Source organism: Heliangelus exortis, chromosome Z, assembly GCF_036169615.1.
Source record: "Heliangelus exortis chromosome Z, bHelExo1.hap1, whole genome shotgun sequence".
Taxonomy (NCBI): Eukaryota; Metazoa; Chordata; class Aves; order Apodiformes; family Trochilidae; genus Heliangelus; species Heliangelus exortis.
The window spans coordinates 66,373,096-66,395,273 of record NC_092454.1 but is presented as its reverse complement, the minus strand read 5'-3'; the positions used below and the strand labels follow the sequence as shown (position 1 = coordinate 66,395,273).

The following is a 22,178-nucleotide window of genomic DNA, read 5'->3' as shown; positions in this document are numbered from 1 at the left end:
TAAAATATTTACAGGCTTGTAAATCTTTAGAGGGGCTTCACATACTGGATAACTTTGCCTTCCCTCTCTTCCATGCTCAGCTGGACAGATCTGTTCTTTTCTGCTGTGCAGATTTTGGTGCAGGTATTTTTTACTGACCTACACTAGGGAGCAAAACCAGCAGAAGATAAGTATTTCAAGAAAAGCATCAGAAAATTGATCAGTGATTCCCTAAATTGACTCACCTTGGAGGCAAGTAAGCACCAGAGAGAGTTAGAACTAGAGAAAGACTGCTAATTTACAACAAACAGCTATTAGGGAATTTGGGCAGAACGAGGAAGCAGGACCATTCCTTTCAAGAAAAACTAATCATTTAGATCCTGCTTCACAAAATTTCATCCTCAGCCTGCATCTGGGATAGGGCAAAAACCTAAGAACATTTAGAAAGATATCCAAGGTCTTTACAAGGCAGAGATTTCAGCTGAAATGGTGTCTGCAATAGAAGTTGAAAGATTACCATATCAGAGTCAACAGAAACTCTCAGGCCTATCTTATTCATCCCATTATTTTTCAAGGTTTTAAGGTGCGGGCAAAGAGCAGTACTGCAGGCAACAGCAATCTCTTTAGCAAACTGTTGAGGAACAGGACTGGATATTTCATGGTCCCTTAGGAAATAGTACACCTGAAATTACAGAAAAGGAGAGTCAGCAGCCAGTTTATAATACCAAGTAAGGAAAAGTTCAATATAATACTAAGGCAGAACAGAGTGAGCTGCAATGCTTGTTCCCTGACAAAGTATTCAAGTACTTCCTCTGCTCAATCAAAACATTTCAGTGACAATAGGAATACTTGGATTACAGTTTTTAGAGTTATTAATGCTCATAGACTTTTTCAGAGGAGAAGAAAGGTCTGTAAATGTAATGAGCTACAGAGAACATTCTGCCTATCAGTATGACTATAAATCAAATAAATTAGTCTTGCTAGAAGTATCACTTAGAATGATTACTACTCTAAAAAGCATCAGAAGTGCTGAACAATGGTTACTAACTTCAGTATACTTCAGAATCTTCCCCTCTCTTTCAAAGTCTCTGCCTTGTGATGCTTTTTCTTTTCGAGTTCCTTCCATTGATTTTCCATCAATCGGGCTTAAAATTCTGTGGAAGATAACAGTACAGTTAATAATTAAACCAACATTTTATGATTTAGACTAAAATACAATGTTTGCCCATCCTTAAAAGCTACTAAAACCAGCTTTACAAAATTAAATACAGGACTTGCATCAAGAAAATAACAGATGCTACAAAAAGAAAAATCCTAAATAGGGAACAAGCAATGCAATCAATAAAAATCTAATCTTACAGGTTAAAGAAGTTATAAATCATTTTGTGTAAAGCCATGGTTTAATTGTTTGGAGAAGCCACAGAAAAAGGCATATGAAGTCAAGCCCACAGCCTAATAAACAACTTAAGAAGTTTTAAGTTAGTGATGTGAAATTAAAAGTTTGAAGCTACATAAAAGAGACTTCAAATCACATCAAATAAAGATGTCTCAGATCTTATTTTGCTTTGTGGAATGCCAGCATTCCAAGCAGTGAACGGCCAATGCAGTTCTATGCACTACCAAGCTCAGCGACATCGTACCCCCCCTCCTGACTTTTCCTGGTAGTGTCCAACAAGCTATTAATTCTGGTGAGCTACAAGCAAAACTGTCCTTCTAGTGACATCCAGAGGCCAGCAGGTAGTTTACTGTTCTATCCCATTTCAGGTTTTAGTATCAAGTACTTTCTTTCAATAAAAATTCCACAGGTGGAAGAAAAGTGGATACTGGAAAACTGGGAACAAGAATTATCCAAGATGTTTTGCTCTGGCAATATGCTTACCCTCTGTTTGTTTTTTCTTCATTTTCTACCCAGCAAAGATCTACATATTCTTTTATATCTCCAGTATCTGTTTTGCCACAAGTTATTTTAAAGTTCTTGTCTCTTAATGCCTGGCGTAGACTCTCCATGGTTTCTGGTGTTATTTGTACCATTGGCTCATCTAGAAGAAAAACCAGTAAAATTCCAGCTTTTTTACAGGAAGAGGAGCACAGCTTTTTAGTAGAGTCTTGGCTCAAATTCTAGTGGAGCCAAACCTCTTCTACAGCTTGTTAATAAATGCACATCAAATGGACTCTATCACCCAACTAGAGTGTTAAATGTTACATGAAAGAGAAGTAATGACAACCTTGATGTTAAGAGAACTAAACAGAGTAAACAGAATGATAGACTAAAAAACCAAAAAAACCAAAGAACGTTAGAAGTTCTTTGCATTTCTTTATCAATGTATTTAATTAATACAGCAATGAAAATAGTCCCAGGTATAGGCAGCCATGAAGACAGACTTGCACTGACTAAACCAAAGAGTTATGACTTAATATGTTTTAAAACAAGTCTATGAACTTTTCTTTTTTTGCAAAAATTTCTTTGCAACAGGTGTTCTACAAAGTTATAAATCTCAAAAAATTTTAGCTTACTGAGGAATAAAGATCTTAAAAAAAAATTACAGTAGCCTTTTGCAAGTTCTCTCAAGAAGAAACCACATAGGACAAAATTCTTACCTTCAACTATACTGGATTTAGCTAAAAATCCTGAAGATGTTTTTAAGGCTCCATTAAACACAACAGAACTTGCACCTGTAACTAGAAAAAGTAGCAACAAAGTGAGCATCACTTTGTAGTGGTCAAGCTTGTCATTACTAACACTTAACCTTCATTTTCAAAAAGGCAAGAAAAAAGGGACTACCATACTGAAAGAAGTAAAAATCCCTTACTGGCAGGACAATGTGAAACATAACTCTAAAGAGAGAAGACCTTTTTTCCCTATCAAACCTTGGCAAAAAAGACCAGCTCTGTTAAGTTACTTTGAGTGTGCAAACAGTATCCATTGAATATATTGGCAGCAAGCCAACAAAGGCAAGCCAAAAAAGCTCCCTATACCAAGAATAGTTGAAGAAACAGTGATGTGGGGTTTTTCTTTGGTTTATTGGTTGTCTTCTGTTGTCCTTTAAAACAGACATCCCAATCAACTTTTGTATTTAATTTTTTTACAGAAGATATTCCTGAAATTTAGGTCATTTTCAGTGTTACTGAAAGCAACTGAAACCACTCACTTTTTCAAACTATGTGCTTGCATGTGTAAATATAGTGCCTAAGCCACAATAACATTAAATTTGGATTCTGAAGTTATGTAAAGAATCTGATTATGTTTGAGAATGTAAGCTATATTAATAACACTCTGGAAGCAAACAGGGAAAAAGCATTACTCTCCACTCAACATCTGTAAATGGTAGCTATGTGTTGATACAAACCAACAACTTTAATTTTGCATTTAAATTATTCTGCTGCTTGAATGCTGAACTTTGTTTTAACCACTTATTTGGATTACACATTTTCCTTGCAGCCTAAAAGTCACCTTTTATTTCTGCTCCAGAAATGTGATTTTTCTCCAAAGCCAAACTAGACAGCTTACCTTTCCCAGTATGTCCAGTAGCACTGATTGCTTGTGTGTGATAGAAGCCATGCTTTTTCTGCACAGAGTGAGAATCTACTTCAGTATTAAAACTTGCTCCAATACTAATTACATGTTCATTAGAAGAGTTTATCCCCTTCAGGACCTGTCAATACAAAATCTGTCATTAGATCGACAGATCTCATTATAAAATACTCATTTTAAATATAAGACATTAGAAAATTCCATCTCTCAAAACAAATCCCAAGACTTGGTCAAATCCAGGGAGTTTGAACAACAGAATCTGCCATGACCAGCTGGAGTAACACTAAGAAAGATCAAAAATTGGAATGAGTGAATCTGAGTGCCTCTGGACAAAACAGAGTATCAGTATCAAAGCTGTAAAGGTTTTCTCTGTCTTAAGGCTAAAATGTGTATTGAGGCAGATGCAGTTTACTGTTCTAGGTGTTTTTGTTAAAGGTGATATAAACAAACCATTATAAAAATTGCATTGTCAAGCTAGATTTTTATTTTTCTTTAGTTGTAAGCAAAACATCACCACCTGGAAATTAGCAAGAGATAATCCTTGAAAATATATGCTAAAAGATTTCGAAAATAATTGCTGATTTCTCAGCATTTAACAGTTTTCCTAAAGCTCAGCTTTTCACTTCATATTAATTATCTTCCAACACATCCAGGAAGAAGGAAATGTGTGTTCTGATCATTTCATGCCCTCCCCTCATCACATGCTTGTATCAATTTAAAGAACCTACTGCCCAGCAAAGTTATCTAGGGAGCTACTCCCAGGCAGAGAATTCACTTGCAGAACTGCCTGGGAAGTGATTAAAGAATACTATCATTGCTGCCTTTTAAAAAAATAGAGGAAAGTTCTTAAAAGAGCAAAGAGCTGGTGAGCTCATGTTAAAGATGTGACTGGTATGTTTGGAAAATAAAGGCTAAAGCACTTTGGGTTGGAAAGCTAATCAATATGGTTTTACCTCATTATGCTTTCTTAGGGGTATTTTAATGCAGCTTCTACCCATTTCCACATGAACAAACAGGTTGTCTACGGAATGCAATGTATTCTGAAAATTTCTTGGGTCCTGTAACAGAAAGTTTTTACATTAGCAGACAAATAAGTGCAATTTTCTTACCTTTTGTAAGAAGTATTACTTCAAGTACTTGACATACAACTCTTAAAGACCTCTAAAGAGTACTGACATTAAGGATGCCTAAAGACATAGTAGTAACTTTTTTCCTACTGCAATGTATGCAAAGGGTACCTTAGTGAATACACAAACAAATTTACAGCACTGACAAAGTAGCTCTTACCTGCTCATTAGTGGGTTATTTAAACTATGGCTACTTCATGCACACTATAATCTTAGTGATTTGGGTAACAAAATACTTTAGCACCCTCCCTCTCTGATAGAAAGGCAAAGCATGGAAGTCACCATCTAGATTAGTTTGTTTCAGGCTCATACCCTGTTCCCTACAGCTCCAACTTCTGTTGAGTACAGCAGTGTTTCTTTTGCTGACTTAAGTTACCATCCATCACCTGAGCCACTTCTACAATTTTTTCCTTATCTGCTTTATTCCAGAAGAACTACATTAGGTGTAAAATGGTCTCACCTGACTTTAATTCAGGTGAAAAAAAGGTTAGGGAAGGCTCTTGTCACAAGCCAAGTCAAGTAATCAGTATTCTCCTCAATCAGTACAAGGAAGGATATTTATGAACACACATCACTGCATTGCAGGTTTCAACTGAGCTGGCATTGTTTCAGCAAGATGAAGGACATACATCACAGATGCTCTTTGCCTTAATCATAGAATCATAGAATTGGCTGGGTTGGAAGGGACCTCAGAGATCATCAAGTCCAACCCTTGATCCACTCCCCCTGCAGTTCCCAGCCCATGGCACTGAGTGCCACATCCAGGCTCTTTTTAAATATCTCCAGGGATGGAGAATCCACTACTTCCCTGGGCAGCCCATTCCAATGCCTGATCACCCTCTCAGTAAAGAAATTCTTTCTAATGTTCAACCTAAACCTCCCCTGGCACAACTTGAGACCTCTTGTGCCCTCCTGTCTTGCTGAGAGCTGCCTGAGAAAAGAGACCAACCCCCCCCCCCCCCGGCTCCAACCTCCTTTCAGGGAGTTGTAGAGAGTGATGAGGTCTCCCCTGAGCCTCCTCTTCTCCAGCCTGAACAGCCCCAGCTCCCTCTTGACTTCCTCTGCTGATTTTGCCAACAACTTCTCCACATTAGACAGTCAAAATGTTTAAATGTGGTGAGGTCAAGTTTTTTTGGGAAGGTAATTGCTATTACAGTTACACTGCCAGCTTACCTAACCCACACTCGGTAAGGGAGTTTCAATTTAGGTAAGAAAACCAATAATATTAGCCCTTTATCTTCACCAAAAATTACTTGGTTTCAAGAATCAGATTTTTGAGCATATTTCACATGGTCTAAATTAGAACAGGAAGGGAGGACAATAAAACATTTACCATTACCATGTGTCCTGTCTCTCCAAAGAGTGGCTTCCGGTTCCGGACACTTAATAAATAAGTTGGATATGCTAGAGGGAGAAAAAAAAAAAAGTTACCTTTACCTATCAATAACTGTAAAACTTGCAAATCCAGGTATTAATTTTCCTTTTCAGCTATAGCCTATATTTCTTATCCCCAAAATCTGACCAGAGAGCCCTTGTCTGATTCTGTCTTTCAGCCCACTGCATCACTTTCCCATGGCTGAGTCCTGCTGCAATGTCACTGCATGGAGTCACTCTTGTTGTGGCTGTAATTTTGTGGCAGAGATTTGTTGCTGCTTTCATATTGCTTTGCCAGCTGTGTCTCTTGCAACTGATGATTTGGACAGAAACATCCTGGGTTCAGTCTTTAGGTCACCAGTAAGGCTTTGTGGTTGCCTGAATCTGAATACCATACAGGTCAACATCTGCTTCTATGCTAATGCTGTAAACCAAAGTGAAGTACCACTTTGTATTGATACAAAAAATACTGATAAAAAAAGTGAGCAAGGATACTTATACACAGCAACATTCTTTAAAGCCCCAACTGCAATGGAAACATCCAGGTAGAAACTAGGGAAGGCCACTAGATGAAGGAGACCACAGACTATGAAGCCCTTTCAAAACAAACCAAGGACCATGGCAAAGTCAGGATTGTGAGGCCAAAGATGCAAAATCAGGTAAAAAAAAACAAAAAAACCCAAAAAAACCCAAGTTTGATAAAGGTAAAGAAGATGGATGAAGAATCTACCACATTTTTCTACAAGCAAACACTTGCCATTGGTGAGCTTGGAGCAGAGCCATTATACATCTCTTCTGAGAAGTAAAAAATGCTCACATCAGCCTGCAGAAGGCTGTGGAAGGAAACTCTCACATGGAGGCTGTGTCACTGCACAACCTGTGGAGATGCATATTTACTGCTCTCCATCCACTTCAGATTGAAAGAATGGCCATTTTTACAGGCCTAGGTATTTCAGATGTATTAATTAATAAGTTATCCTGGTAAGTAGTGAAATCCTGTATCCATTTGATAAAGCAGCAACATTTTGCCAATATACTCAATCTCAGTAACTTAATTAAAAATACAATTTGTCAGAGTTATAAATTGGGCTTGTGTACTTCAAACCTATCAGTGAAAGTCAGACATTTTGACAGTCAGCTGCTGTTTTGGTTTCTTAGCTTTCCCATCAGCTAAGAGGAAAAAATTATCAACAGAGTCCAGCAACACAAGGTAAGTTCCTGAGTGTTTCAATATGTGGCTTCCCGGGTATGAGACCTCTTGCAATTTGCAATATAAATTACTGCAAAATCACAAAATTAAGGAACATTATGTGCTGGAAGGGGCCTCTGAAGAACAAGTCCAACCCCCCTGCCAGAGCAGGGCCAAAAATAAAGCATGTCACAGATTTTAAATGTTTTGCTCGTCTAAAAAAAAAGTGATATATTTTCTGGAGGGAATTTTACAGTTACACAGCTGAAGTGTTAAAACTTACCCCCATATTCTGCTCCCAGTCTCAACATTAGACGGAGTGGAAAAGCTTTTGCCCAGGGTATTTCCAGCTTATGGATGAGAATGCCACAAAGAAAAGGGCTATCTGGTAGAATACGCTCATCAAGTTTCTGAAAGCTTGGTGAAACAAACAGGAATCCTCCATGCTCTTTGTTACCAAGGAAGTTCTCAGTAAAATTAATGTTTTCCATGTTTCTTATGAATCTTCCTGTAGAAAGAGGGGCAGAGAATCTTTGCACATCTAGAAGAGTAGTTAGTGACAAGAGAACTGCACTAGCCAGTAGTCTCCTACAGACTTGTAAGATACCCTGTATGGCTTACATCTTCCTGAAAGTCTGGCAGACATGCAAACCCCAAAGTCTTAGTGCTCTATATTTACTATTGAACTCAAATATGAAACTAGGTTTTCCAAACAAATACCAAAAAACCTGAGGTGTACAATTTTCTGGTACATAGCAATTGGTGAACTTCAATTAACAGACCTCAAGTATTTACACACTTAAGAAAAGTGCCAGATATCCTAAGCCATAGGCTGAAGGACTTAAAACCCAAAATCTCCAACATAATCTCCAACAACAACAAAAAAATTGCAAACAAAATGTTTACAGAAGTATATGCAAGAAATAAAGCTTACATTCTTTCCTTCCTCTTGTTTATTTAGAACCCATGGCTAACACCACAGGCTTCTTCAACAGAATCATCAGACACTCAAAAATACTTCAAGAAAAATTACCTATCAACTTCTAGCTTTCAAGATGAGCAAGAAGATACAATAAAATAAAAAATTAGACATTAAAATTATGTACCTTTCACTGCATCTTTATAGATGTCATTAAATAATGTTAATATTTCCTTAGGAAAAATCTCTTCATCTGGCAAACACTGCAGCAGAATTATTATTTCCGCCTGACCCAAACCATGTAGTCCATTAGTTGAGAAGTACCAACACTTTTCTGAAAAATCTGTAATTGAAAGAGACACCATAGTAAATCTGATTCACAGTCAGAAAAAAAAAAAAAATGGATTTAACAGGAAAGAAAAGGTGCACTACTTACAAGTTATTAGCTTGACATTCACCAGCAAGTTTGCATTCAGGATAAAAGTTAAAGGATTAGGACCTTCCTCCACAAGCAGTGAGGTAACCTGTTGGTGAGATGGATGTTCTTCTACTAGAGGACCTAGATAAATTAACAAATAAATTACTACATGCCATCCAACTTCCTCAAACAAGACTTGAGACCATGAGCATATGAAAGACTGTCCCATCCCCCTATCTTAAGAGGGTGATAATTACTCTCAAACTTAGAACAGCTACAGAACAATTAATAGGTTACCCTAAAATTCAAGAATTAAAAAAGGAAGTAACTTGTAACAAATGTGTAACTAGGACTGCCATTCATTTGGTAATTGCTGGCAAATGGGTATTTTGTCTCCTCCTCCACTGCTGGCACTGTCTATTACCATCAGTGAGAAGTCACTAATGTAACTAATTTAAGTGATGAAGCATTCTTTTAATAGTATTTCCAGTTAATAGTGCACGTTAAATTATCCAACTATCCCACATGCACCAAACAAGATACCAGGACTATACTAGAATATAAATTACATTATAAATTACACCGAAACTCATATAAAGAAAGATTGCATCAAGTCACAAAGTATTAACAATTTTATAAAATTTTACCTCTTCCTTTTTCACGCACTGCAAGCAAAAGTGGTGGCAGTTGCTCACCACCAGGAATGAGGCTGATCTCTTTGCAAACACAGTTTTCAACACCACACAGAGCTCTGTAATTAACAGATCTAACAGGCATATCACTTGTAGTCTGGTCAACAGAACTGGAACCAGTCTTCTCAGCTTCTGAAGTAGAAGAATGCTCTTCATCTTCTGCAGTTACAGATTTATAGTTATGTACCATCTCACTCTGGCTTAAAACAGCCTGCTGTGTATCATCTGAATAAACAGGACAGAACTCCTCTGCTCTTTTTATATCAGTTTCTTCCTTAAGTTTTGGATTTGCATCAGTTAATATGGCATTTTCCTCTGGGTTTGCAGCCTATGAAGAAAAATTAAAAACAGGTCTACACTCTTTTCTCACAACAAGCTCAAGTTTTATTACTAGCATTCTAGAGGCAAATTGAGAAGAAAAATCACCACAAATACTGATGTCTCCTGGATCTCCCTCTCCACCTCCTAACCCCATCTTTAGAAGTTATATTAGTCTCTATTTTTTGTGAAGATACATCCTTAATTGATTTGTTCAGTAACACAAAATTCCTATCCAAACACTGCAGATTTGTCAGTTTATCATAAAACAGTGAGATGTGACACAATCAACATTAAAACAAGTACACCTCTAGGGATCTTTTTAGTATTACTGTTTCCCCACTAATAGCTACTGAACACTGCCACCACTGTAATTTGCCATCACTGAGATTAGCAATTCAAGTACTCCAAGTGTGTTTGTTTCTACACTGTGTGTTTAACTACATGCTTTCACAGTCTGATTAATTTCTAGTTTGGAGTTAAACCTATATTGCTCTCCCTGTGGGATGTGTATGACAAGCTCAGAGCATAGACCCTTGAGGGTATGAGCTGCCATAAAAAAAAACAAAACCAAAACACTATGTGCACCTGAATCTTTGAAGGATATTAGACTTGCATCCTATCTCAATAGGATCTCAAGTATCCTGCATTGCAATAAGAGAAAACCTAACAACTCTATGCTTGCCCTGTAGTAGTTCTCATGGTAAGCCAGCAGCTTCCAGCAAATTCTCCAATTAGAGGATACATGTGCCAGAAAGATACCAAACACCAGAAAAACACTTCAATAACATAGCTGAAAACATGATTAAATTGGCCTCTCACACATTTCCTACCCATGAATTTCTTTGCTGATGCTTCGTAAACTTTATGCTTTTGACCCCCACAGCATCTTGTGGCAGCATGTTCAGGATTATGTTTACCTACTAAAGTACATCCTTTCCTTTAGAGCTGCAGTGTGATTTTGTTTGAGCTTCTGAAGCTGCACACAAGAGCTGTCAGCTGTCTTCCACTCACTTTTTCCATGCTGCTTTTAATTTCTGAGATGCTGCTGATCTTTTTCAAGTAAGAATACCCTACTCTTTCCCAACACTGAAGACAGCCCAAATCTTCTGATTATTAAAATGGGTACAGAAAGAGCTGCCAAGTATACTGATGCATTTAGTATTACAATGATTTTTCTGCTTCACTTTCTCTTTTACCCTTGTTTGCCCTATCAGTGAAAATATTCAAAGTCAGGCTGGATGGGTGCTCCAAGAACTTGATGTAGTTGAAGATGTCTCTGCTCATTGCAGGGGGTTTGGACTAGGTGACCTTTAAACGTTCCTTCCAACCCAAAACACTGGGAATCTATACTGCCCCTTTAATCTCCTTTTTAACAACTGCTCAAATATTTCCTTCAGGTTGATCACTGATCATAAATTCTCCTTTTCTGATAAGTGATACAGTAGTATCAGTACAGTAGTACAGTAGTAAGTGCAGTCTTAAAAAGCTCAGCTGAAGTCATGCACACCTTATTCTGCATTTAACAACATAATGGCATCTGTCATTTTAGCACCCAGGAATCTGCCTTCACTGCCTAAGAACTTTACCTTTTTTTAGCATCTGTGAGTATGCTGAATAGCACAGACTCCAAGACAGACAACTGAGTCAAATCTTCATCCCTTTATTATGTAAGTTAGCAATTCAGTTCCATCTTTGTGAATTGGAAGGATGTTTTTTTTGATCTTACTGATGTATTTATTTTCCAAGAGCTCCTGATGAGCTTTTCTAGATATACAGGTTCATCAACAACACCAGCTATATCCCTACCACTGCTAACTTCCTTATGTACCAATACAAGGGGGAAGCACAATCATCCCTATTAAAAAAAAAATAATCTTAGTACCTTGTTGCTTTTACTCTGAATGGATCCTCAGGTCTGAAGTTTCTAGGAAAGCCAGTCACCTGCTACTTACTGGAGTCTTTCCTTGTTCAAATGAAGTCTTATTTATCATCATCCATTCTTCATGAATTAATGTGGATTTACATGATATACACTTGGTAGCTGCTCAGACCCTCCATACAGTAAAAATAATAAACTGGGATGGTGATTAACTTTACTTTTTTGAAAAAATTATTGAATATGTTTAGGATAATAGAATTTGAATTATCACTTGAGACAGTGATTCAGAGCTGTGTTTGATTTCAGAAAGATTTCAGCTGAAGAATGTTTTCAAACCTTTCCACAGCAAACTTCCACCATTTGTTTGTATTTTTGTCCAGCATAATTGGTTCAGCACTATATTTATAATGTGTTCTAAAAAAAGCAATCCCTCTCTCCATTCATTATTAGTTTGAATTAGAAGCAGGAAGTAGATTTTGCTGCACACTATAAAGTAGTATTTTAGGGCATTAAGCAACTTCTCCTTAGTCTAATTCAACAGGAAAACTATCAAAAGGCACTGGAAGAATGCACAAACTTCTACAATAAACATGTTGTTCATGACAGGTTTCAGAACTATGGCTGATGTTGAGTTCAAAAAAGTAGTTAATCAAAGGCTGTGTAGAAAACAAAGTTGTTTTGGAGTATTTTCTGCCATACAATGTGTAAAATTCATATAACCTCCAAAACAAACATGGTTTCCTTTGAAGTTTGGTCTAGAGACTATTTCCATCCAAGGATTTCACAGCGCCCTACCCCAAAAAATTAATCAAATACTGGCTCAGATCCCCAAAACTGTGAAACAACAGTTGTATTATAGTATGTAAGAGACTTCATCAATAGCAAAGGTATTTCAAGTAATTCACATGTCTACACACACTTCTTAATTCATACCATGAACACCTCTGGCAAGTCAGGGTTCACTGGACTGGAGTCCTGTGACGACCTTTTTCCTCCAGATGAAAGTTTCATTGTATCTGCCACTTCACCATTAGGCAAAATACCATCTGCAAACCAAACTCTTCTCTGTTCTTTGGGACATAGCCCTAGGACAAGTTCAGAAAACAATACTTACTTTGTGTTACTGTACTGTTGTAGCAGTTGGAAGGAAAAAAAATTAAGCCCTTTCTCCCCTCAAAGACAGAGAATATGTTTACTGGAACCAAGCAAAAGTAGACAGTTTGACACCAGACAGGCAAATACACACAAAAACCCCCTCTCTCCTACTTACAGAGGAAGCTCCCATGCTACAGTTAAATCTATCAGTTCGTATTTAAGGAAGGCTACTTCCTCAGTCATCCTTGTGTATTATGATAATAATTAAATATATTTAATCTTCTAGTTGTGATATGCACTCTAAATACATTATCTTACCACTTTGTTTAAAAATTTACTTTCATTAAAAGTCAGATGTTAATAAATGTAGAACTGAGACACTGTAATCATTTACACAGAGAATGAATCCCTACTGCTCCCTAGCAACTTTTTCCTAAAGAACTACTTTTTGCTTTTACTGTAAGACTGGCAGCCAACACAAGCCAGATCGCCAAAGTTGTATGAAAATGATGAAAGTACTATCTGCACAAAAAAAAAAAAAATACAGTATAAAAAGAAAGGACAATAAAAAAACATCTAACTTTCATAAATGGAGAGTTAAGACAGACTTGATCAAGCTCATACATCGCTGGGAACTAAAAGTAATTTTCTAGTGTTCCACTTAAGTTTCATTTTTCCACACAAAAATATTGATAGCATACAAAGTATTCATGACACAATAAACAACTCTTTTCAAAGAGATCCTTAGGCATTAGATGTGTCCTGCTATCTATATTTAGCATACCTTCAATACTAGGTTGTTTAAGTGCTGAGATAGGCAACACTGCAGAAGGTGAAGAAGAGCAAGGGCTAACAGGTAACTGGGATTCTTCCACAAGTGGAACAGAATACTCAGGAGAGATACTTGAAGTGGGGACAGGACCAGTTGGACTCATCATCCTTTCAAATGCCTGTGCTAAAAAAATGTGGTTAGTTTTTAAGATTGCACAGTTGATTAAATTTTATTTGTAATGCAGTGTATTACGGGTGGGATTTTTTGCAAAAGTAGTGCACAATTTGCAAGCTAGTTAGGGAAAACAAACACTCAAGCTATTGAACAGCAGAAAATTTTGATCTATTTTCTACTCACATATTTGTCTAATTCATTCCTAATGTAGAAAGAGACCTGTACACCCTGCTACCACTGTAGTAACTACATTGAACTATATTATCCTTGTATCTTGGTGTAAATGTGTATGTATGTATATATATATATTTATGTATATATGTGTGTATATATATATATCATACTTATCAAGTAAATTTCCATTAACGTGGCATATTAAAAAAATTCTGGTATGCTTTCAGCCTCTTGTTTAAAATACTAATAAGCAGGACTTCAATTTTTCTTCTGATGTTTCCATAAGCATCTATGCTTAGCTTTCAGTTAAGAAAAAGTTCTTGTGATTCAATTACTGCAGTACTGTTAAGTGACTTGTAAAAAATATCAGCACTGAAACCTACATAAAACGTGCAAATAACATCTGAGAACAATCAAGGCTATGATGGTCCTTAAACACACAGAAGGCTGCTGTAAGGAAGGAGGATTTCTTGCTGGACTTCAGCCACAGTTGGCACTGTAGTATAATTTTATGTTTAGTCCTATGGAGTTTAAACCTACTATTTTTTTTTTAAATAAAAAAAATCAGCTTGCTACTCAAAGTTTAAGATAAGAACTGAAATCCAACTAACAGGTACAATTATTCTCCCCATCTCAGAAAGGGGAAAGCATACACCAACTAAAGCCCCCTCAACAGAACAAAGGTTAAAGAGATACCAGCTGTACCTATTAATGATGACTGGAACTACTACAAAAATTTACCTTTATTAATATCATCATAGCAGCCATTACAGACTCTTGCTTCCTTCTCCATGTATTGTAGTTTGGACTTCTTTTTGCAACAGCCACCACAAAAAACCTGAACAGGAAAAAAGACTGAATTAAGTACTATAGACAAAATTGCAACATTTCCTTAACTAAATTCCTTTTAACAGCATGTATTCTTCTGTATATCTGTGAGCAGAGATAGGGAAAAAACTGTGTCTCTTTAGCCTGGACTACACCTGCAGCATCCCATTCAAAGAATTATGTCACTAGTAAAGCTTTGTCTGCAAGAGTTCCCATGAATACCTGGTACTTTTCTCATTTTTCCCTGATGTTCTTTTAAGGATGAGTTGCCCATTTTTGAAGAGTCCCACCACTTTTAAAACTGTACACTGATAATAGAGCCAGTACTAGCCTTTCCAAAAGGTATCTCCTGAAACCTTGGTCTGACAGAAGCCTTCTGTTGCTAAGTGGAAAGAAAACTAAAGGTCTTCTGCTACTGCCAGTTATCTCTAGGAAAACAAAGTGGATTAAGGGGAAAAAAACCCAAACCAAATCGTAGGAACATAGAAAAGAATTAAGTTACTATAAGCAAACTCCTTAAAGCAGGAAGAGTCACTGCAGAAACAGCAATAGTTCATCAGTAAAATGTGAGGTCAAACAAGACACTACTCAGATCACTTCTGCATTAGTGTCACAGGTAAACTACCTCAGCTGAAAACACACATGCTCAGTAAAGATGTTAAGAATGCAAATAGTGAAGATTAGTTTCTAATCCCTTACAATCCACCCTGGGGCTTCAAAAAGTCCTTTGCAATTGGCATTATCCTCTACACTTGGTGCCACTGGGACAGAAAACAGTTCTAGTCCTAACACACAGGAGGCATGCAGTAAAGACACACTAAGGGGCAGCCAATGTAATGTGGAAAATGAGATGAGGATGCTGAGAAAAGAAACTGGTTCTGGTTGAGCTAGGAAAAGGAAGTGTACCAGAGCAAGACAATACCTAAATAAAAAAAATGTGACATCGTTTGGCTTCACAAGTGCTCCAGGTGGGAGAAGGAAGGAACCACACTAACTTCACACTTCTCCCCAACACAGAGGGCAGAATTCAGAAGTGTTGCCATTTTCATTCATAACAGAAAACTGAATGGAAAACTATACAATTATTTTCCAGGACAGTTCACAGAGAGGAACTTAGATTTTTCTACCAGCTTCTCTTTTTGTCCAAATGGTTGGAAACACAACATACAACCTGTCTACAAGGAATGTTTTGTTTGTTGGGATTTCTTTTTCAATACAGAAAGTTACTATTAAAAAGGCAAAAAGTCTCACAAGGCACAAGCTAAGCTGCTGCACATTCAGAAAAGCTACAACAGTTAAAGCTGAATATCATTCCAGTATTCATGAAGTTAAGATAAACTACACTGCCTTCACTCTCTCCCAATGAACATGTATTGTGAAGCTTCCTCTCATTAATTTGTTCTTCTGCCAAACCCCTCTCTGAGTTCACACAAGATTAGGAACACTAACAGCTCATGATTGTAAACAGGACTGTGTAGTAAAGGGTGCTTTTACCCCCATCTTAAGACAAGGCACGAGGCATTTCACAGCAAATGTAAACAGGAAGTTGAAGTCTAACAGTCTTATGACTACAAGGAAACCTACTCTGAAGAACCATGTTTTAAAATGTTACAAAACTTTAACAGCATATTCTGCCAACTGACTACGTTCAGTAACTTTTAGATTGCCACAATGAATTCTTCATTTTCTTCACACCTTAATTCAGACCTACACTTTAGTTCATCTAACTGCAGCTGAAGTAAATGGGTACAAAGCTTTGAACACATAGTGCTAGAAAAGGCATCTGGGGAAGAAAATATGAAGCCCCTCCAGATGCCTCTCAACACTGAGAATGCACAGAGTAAGCAGAGTCTTTGCTATCTCTCTTCATCCATAAAACTTAGAGGAACACTGAGAAATAAATTCATCAGCATTGTCACTGTTTCCATTTATGCACTTGTCTAAGACACTTGTCTAACTCCCAAGTGAATTCTGGATTAAGAATAAACTTTGACATTATTTACTCAACTGCAAAAGATCACAGGCTGAAAAAATGCTCTCAAGATTACTTAGTCAATCACCCCCACAGAAGTGGCATACTGTTTCCCTGACTCCCTTATGAAGTTATACATCTAAACACAAGGAGGACAGATTTAGGCTATAAATCCTTTCACTGGTACTGTTGTTATAACTCCTGAAGGAATGCAGTCCTTCCAGATTTATGGACAGTGTCTTACAGCTAGTATAGCCACTTACCTGAATTTGACTGAAACAATTGCCTCAATTTTTAAAGCTTAAATACTTAAGCTTAACTTAAAAGCCAAATAAAAAGCTGAATCACTGTGACTACTAAGTAGTCCACTGTCTCATCTTCCTTGTACAATGCAGAACACATCAGTCTAGCCAGTAAGGTAAAATAAAGCAAAAACATTCTCCCTACTTCGCTTTAATTATTTTCACAAAATAAGGTATTTTTCTTAATCAGTATCCAGTCTATTGTGGTTTGATCTCAAACCTTCATGCCTCACGTTGGGCATCAAAAAAAGGAGTGCTGTGGTTTAGTCCATCTGGCTGGGCCTCTCCCAGCTTCTGACAGGGAAGAGGACAGTGGCAGTATGAAAAATTGAAGAAGTCCTTGCTTGGTAAGAAGTAAAACACCAGTGTGTTGTCTACATCACTCAGCACAAATTCAAAACATAGCTTCATGCTCGATGAAGAAAATCAACTCTATCCCAGCTAAACATAACAGTCTTTTACAACAGTCTAAGATCTATGAAGGAAAAATAACATTTTTAAAGGAAAATACTTTGCAGCCTTAAAAAAAATTACCACTACTCTTTCCCTTCTGTATTTTGGCTATATCTAAATTAGAATTCCTTTGTTTTCAGTAACATAGGCCTCCTCTCTAATAATTTACCTTTCCACATGCACGACAGTGGTGTCTTCTTTTTGTAAACGTGAACTTGACCTGGCAGTTCATGCAGTTGGGTGCCTCTGCATCAGGAATCCACAATGGCTGTTTCTGTGAGAGAGCTGCAGGTATTTTAGGTGATTCTACATTTCCAGATGTTTGACCTCCTCTTGCTTTAGAGCTGCCTTCCCCGAAGTCAGTAGGTTCAGAATTTTTACCAGCATTTGCAAGGGTCCCTGAAGGGGAAGCTTCTGGAGTAACAGAACTGGCTTTCTGGTTTTCTTCCTCAAGTACATGAATTCTGTTCAGCTGTTTCTGACCTTGGGAAAGGCCAACCAACTGCTTTGGTCTTGCACCTTCACGATAAACATTAGAAAACAGTGCTTCACCAGTACTCTCAGTTATGTCCTGAATACAAGGCATACTCTCTTCTACTGCAGATTCTGTACAAAGAGGTACTTCAAGGTTATTATTAATGCTAGTTGTCTTCTCCTGTATTCCTTGCCTGATTTCTCTGGTGATCTTTCTGAAATCCAGGCTGTTTGTATCTGATGAGTTCCCTTCATCTGCATCAGCTTCCTCTAAGCTACCACCATTAACTGAAGAATGATGCACACTGGACTGAAGACGTTGTCCATACCAGAATTTGTCAAGTTCAGCATCACTTGTTGGAGTATCTCTTTCAAGAACACGTTCCTCAACAGTAAAGACAGGCATAATTGGGCTTATCATTTTGCCAAAATAAGAGTCTCTATCGACCCTAGAATGCTCAACTTCCTGCTCTATAAAAGTAGAAGCAAAAACTTTGATCTGCTGAGAGTCAGTGTCATCAGTTATATTCTCAGTATCATCCTTCTCTCCATTCGTACTTTTTTCCACAATACTTTCATTGTTTTTATCTACATATCCTTCCTGCTCATGAAAGTTAGTGTTTTTACAGGATTCTTTATCTGAGAGATCAGTTTTAGACTTTCCACCATGAACAGTTGCAGTATCACTACCAACCTCTGTGATTTCATCTTGAGGTAGAGGATTAACTTTTCCTTCTGTTTCAACTGATGAACTGCCTGAGGATAAAAGAGGTGGAAAAAATGACAGACCTGCCTGGACATCATCAGCTGAAATACATGAAGTTGAAACACTCTCTAGGATTTCATTGCTATCAAGTTCTTTGCTAACTACATTGTCTTCTGTGACTTTATTTTCCAACTCCACTTTAGCTTCTGCTTGACATGAAGAACCTGGTATTATACAATTTCCAGGTAATGTTGCAAGTCTTTTATGCAACTGAGGCCTCTTCGGCAGATTTGAAGGCATGGATTCTACGTTACTCTTGTCTTTTGAGTCTATGTCTTCTATGACATTTCTTCCATACATCTCTTTGCTTACTACAGAGCACATACTTTCATCTTCTGGTTCACAAGGCAGTTTTTCATACGTTTTCTCATCTTTGGGACTGTATGCATTCAAATTCTGTGATGTTGCAGGGACACATACATAATTAAGGCAAGCAGTTTGTTCAAGCTCATCAAGTACTTCACTGCACTTTACAGCTTCTGTGTTGTGTTGATCATCACAGGGATTTGAGATCTCAGCTGTAGCACAACTATTTGATTTTAAAGATAAATTATTAATTTCCTCCATTTTAGGATGTCTTGAATCTTCTGGAACTGGCTCCCCATCATTGTGATCTGATCCTGAAGCACCACTGCAACCTGCTGATGACACACAAGTAGGAACAGGTATGCAAGATACACCAAAGCCAGTCAAACCCTCACTGTACTGGAAGTCACCCGGTTGTAACTTCTGAGTATCTTCATGAGCAGCCACTGCATGGATTAATCTCCCTGTGTCACTAATGAGATCACACACAGGTATACTACACCTTCTCAGGTTTGAGGCCTCAGTTTCATTTAATGAACCACTGTCCACAGCAGACAAGAGATCAAGTTCAGAAACACTTTGCTCATTTTGTGGTGAATAGCTCAGAACCTCACTTGTTCCAGTGTCGCTAGCTAGAGGTATTTCTTTTGATGAAGTGAAACTGTTAGTATCTTCTTGCAGCTCTGATGATGAGTGTGTATAGAAGCCACCCAGAACCGTAGCAATTAAACGGTGTTTTGAGTCATACGGATTTTGAGCTGTTCTGTTGCAGTCACTTTCATCTGGTTGTTCTTTTTTTTTTTAAAAAAAAAAAAAAAAAAAAAAAGAGTTCAAAAGTGAAGTTTATAAAACTCTCTTTTTACAGTGCACTCCCTCTAAACCCCATCTATTCATCAATATAAGCTTTTATTATGTTACTTGCAAATTCAACAGTAACAGTCATTTGACCAATATTATTATGCTGGAAAAAATGGCAGTGCAGGAACTAACCTGTACTCTCTTCAAATTCATCAAGTAGTTTGTCCAATTCAGAAACTGCAGCTTTAAAGAAACTGTCCATTCTAGTTACACTACTAGTGAAGCTTTAGCCTTCTTAAACCTAAAGAGAAAAAACACAGCATTTCATTCACAGCATTTTGTTCTTTAAAAAAAAAAAATAAAAGTGTTATAGCAAGAATGTCTGTAAAGTTTTGTTTGTTTAATAAAACATTCTCTCTGCATATAAACAAAATGTAAATACAAAAGGGACTGCAGACTGAGCTGCTGGGTTAGCTCAGATATGCTCTGCAGTATACTCAGTACACCATGAATAATCCACTCAAAAATTCACCTTATGTCAGGAAACTGTGGCTGCAAAACAAATGCAAGTGAAAGCATACACTACAGTATTACCAGGTCAGGAAATTTAAAACCAGAAGGGATGCTAGGATCTTCTGGTTTGACCCCTCTACATTTTATGCTATGCAGTTCGCAAGCAAAAAACCAAACAGGCCATCATTACCCTTGCAATGCAAGTGAACAGTATAAATAACTGATGCCTCCATAGTCCCAGAATTTTCATGCTTTAAATTGCAGTAGGAAGCACAAAAAAAACATATACTTTTGGTGGCAGGAATACCAACAAGAAAACATGAAAGCCTTCTTTAGGGGTCCTAGCCTGACAATCAGCTCAACACAGCATGGGGATATAACCCCTAAAGAAACAGATTCTCTTTGTTCCCACGCTACACAAATCATCGACCTTCATTTACTTTAAGCTATGACCAAATGTTTCAGAGAAGAAAAAACACAGGCTTAAGCATAAAATATATCAGATAAGCGTCGAAGCACTGAAGTGTAGCGCAGTCGTCTTAACACAGCTGCAACACGTTTAAGCAGGTTGAGGTCAGTTCTCCTCCCCCACGATGCCCAAGCGAGCAGCCTTTAAATCCTCCTCATAAGCCTTCCCCCAAGGCCAGAAAGAAAAAAAAAAAAAAAAAGTGCACCCTGGTAATTGAGCTTATCATCTCTGTTCTTCTCAAAATACAAACCGCATTAGCTCTAACTTACTCTGAGACCTAAACAAAATTATATTTTTTAAATAATCTGTTTTTTAGAGACTCCCCGATTCATAAGAAAGGTATTTATTAATCACATTCCCTCTTGCAAAACGTTATGTTTCTTTTGTTTAACAAAGATTTCCAGCCACTCAACATTATGCCTTTTCGGTCACTCTGAAGTGCTTTCTTACTCCACATCTTTTTCGTGTCTGAATACATAGTGTGCAATGACCTACAATAATGAACAAGATCTTGTAGACTCAGAATCCCCTTAGTATAAGGTCTGGAAACTAGACCTGTGGAGGTCTGTTTAGGTGTCCTGCTTACCAGTGCATTTAGTCTCCACGCAGGCTGACTTCATACCCTACTGCATGTACTTTGACCACCTCTCACTGCCACTTCTCAAAGCATTGAGCACAAGGAAAATCCTCTGCTACCACTTACACAACCCTGCAGCTCCATGCCTTTCTTCTCACCAAATGGTTCAAATTAGGTGCATTCATTTATTACCATATTAATATGCACATGACAAGAATACTTTTTAAAGCTAATATATCATTCAAATAGAATGTTGTACTGAGCACAACAAAGGCAAAACAAAGAGTATTCACAAGTTAATGCTGTACTTGTGCCCACATTAAAGCAAAACTTACACAAAATGAATATACACCACTGTCTTGATACCCACAATCACACAACTGGTACTCCAGTGGTCTTCAGCATGGTGCAGCACACATCAGGTCTCACACAGCTGCATCAGGAGCATGTAACTGCAACAAACACACACTTAACACCCCTTCTCTTACACACATTTGAATACAGCTCGTCCATAACAATCAAGTAATTTCACAACTGCCTGGCAAGTGGGAGAACTTGCCACCTTGAACTGGAACTTATTTCAGATATGAATCGTAGATGTTTAACAGCTTTTGGTGATTCTAGTTGGGTTGGAATTAGGTATCTTGAAGGCCCTTTCCAACCCAAAGCATTCTGTGATTAAGAGCAGAGCCTTAAAGCATGTACCAGTGAACATCAACAAAACTGATGGTCAAAAATTAGACCAGATTAGACCAAAACCAGATCTTTAAAACAAGAAATACTGAAGGATTATGTGAAAATGGTCTTAAGGGCATGGTCTTAAGTTGTGCCAGGGGAAGTTTAGGTTAGATATTAGAAAGAATTTCTTTACTGAGATGGTGATCAGACATTGGAATGGGCTGTCCAGAGAAGTAGTGGACTCTGCGTCCCTGGAGATACTTAAAAAGAGCCTGGATGTGGCACTCAGTGCCATGGGCTGGGAACTGCAGTGGTAGTGGATCAAGGGTTGGGCTTGATGATCTCTGAGGTCCCTTCCAACCCAGCCAATTCTATGATTCTATGAAAACCGGGGATC

The 22,178-nt window shown here is 37.7% G+C and overlaps 1 protein-coding gene across 4 annotated transcripts in view; it reads right to left on the bottom strand.

Moving 5' to 3' along the window:
• Positions 1-22,178, bottom strand: part of ZFYVE16 (zinc finger FYVE-type containing 16) — a 28,457-nt gene that overhangs the window by 2,196 nt on the left and 4,083 nt on the right. For 3 of the 4 annotated variants that reach the window (XM_071732336.1, XM_071732335.1, XM_071732337.1), the window contains exons 2-17: positions 19,737-19,845; positions 17,370-19,528; positions 14,387-14,483; positions 13,310-13,480; positions 12,364-12,515; positions 9,186-9,558; positions 8,557-8,679; positions 8,308-8,463; positions 7,485-7,709; positions 5,972-6,042; positions 4,465-4,569; positions 3,488-3,632; positions 2,578-2,652; positions 1,859-2,018; positions 1,028-1,133; positions 497-661 (exon numbers count right to left, since the gene is read on the bottom strand). In XM_071732336.1, the coding sequence (XP_071588437.1) occupies positions 497-661; positions 1,028-1,133; positions 1,859-2,018; positions 2,578-2,652; positions 3,488-3,632; positions 4,465-4,569; positions 5,972-6,042; positions 7,485-7,709; positions 8,308-8,463; positions 8,557-8,679; positions 9,186-9,558; positions 12,364-12,515; positions 13,310-13,480; positions 14,387-14,483; positions 17,370-19,528; positions 19,737-19,806 (4,353 nt within the window). In that variant the 5' untranslated portion in view covers positions 19,807-19,845. Of the gene's footprint in view, positions 1-496; positions 662-1,027; positions 1,134-1,858; positions 2,019-2,577; positions 2,653-3,487; positions 3,633-4,464; positions 4,570-5,971; positions 6,043-7,484; positions 7,710-8,307; positions 8,464-8,556; positions 8,680-9,185; positions 9,559-12,363; positions 12,516-13,309; positions 13,481-14,386; positions 14,484-17,369; positions 19,529-19,736; positions 19,846-21,438; positions 21,557-22,178 lie in introns of those variants that run through there. The other variant, XM_071732338.1, reaches the window with a different exon arrangement.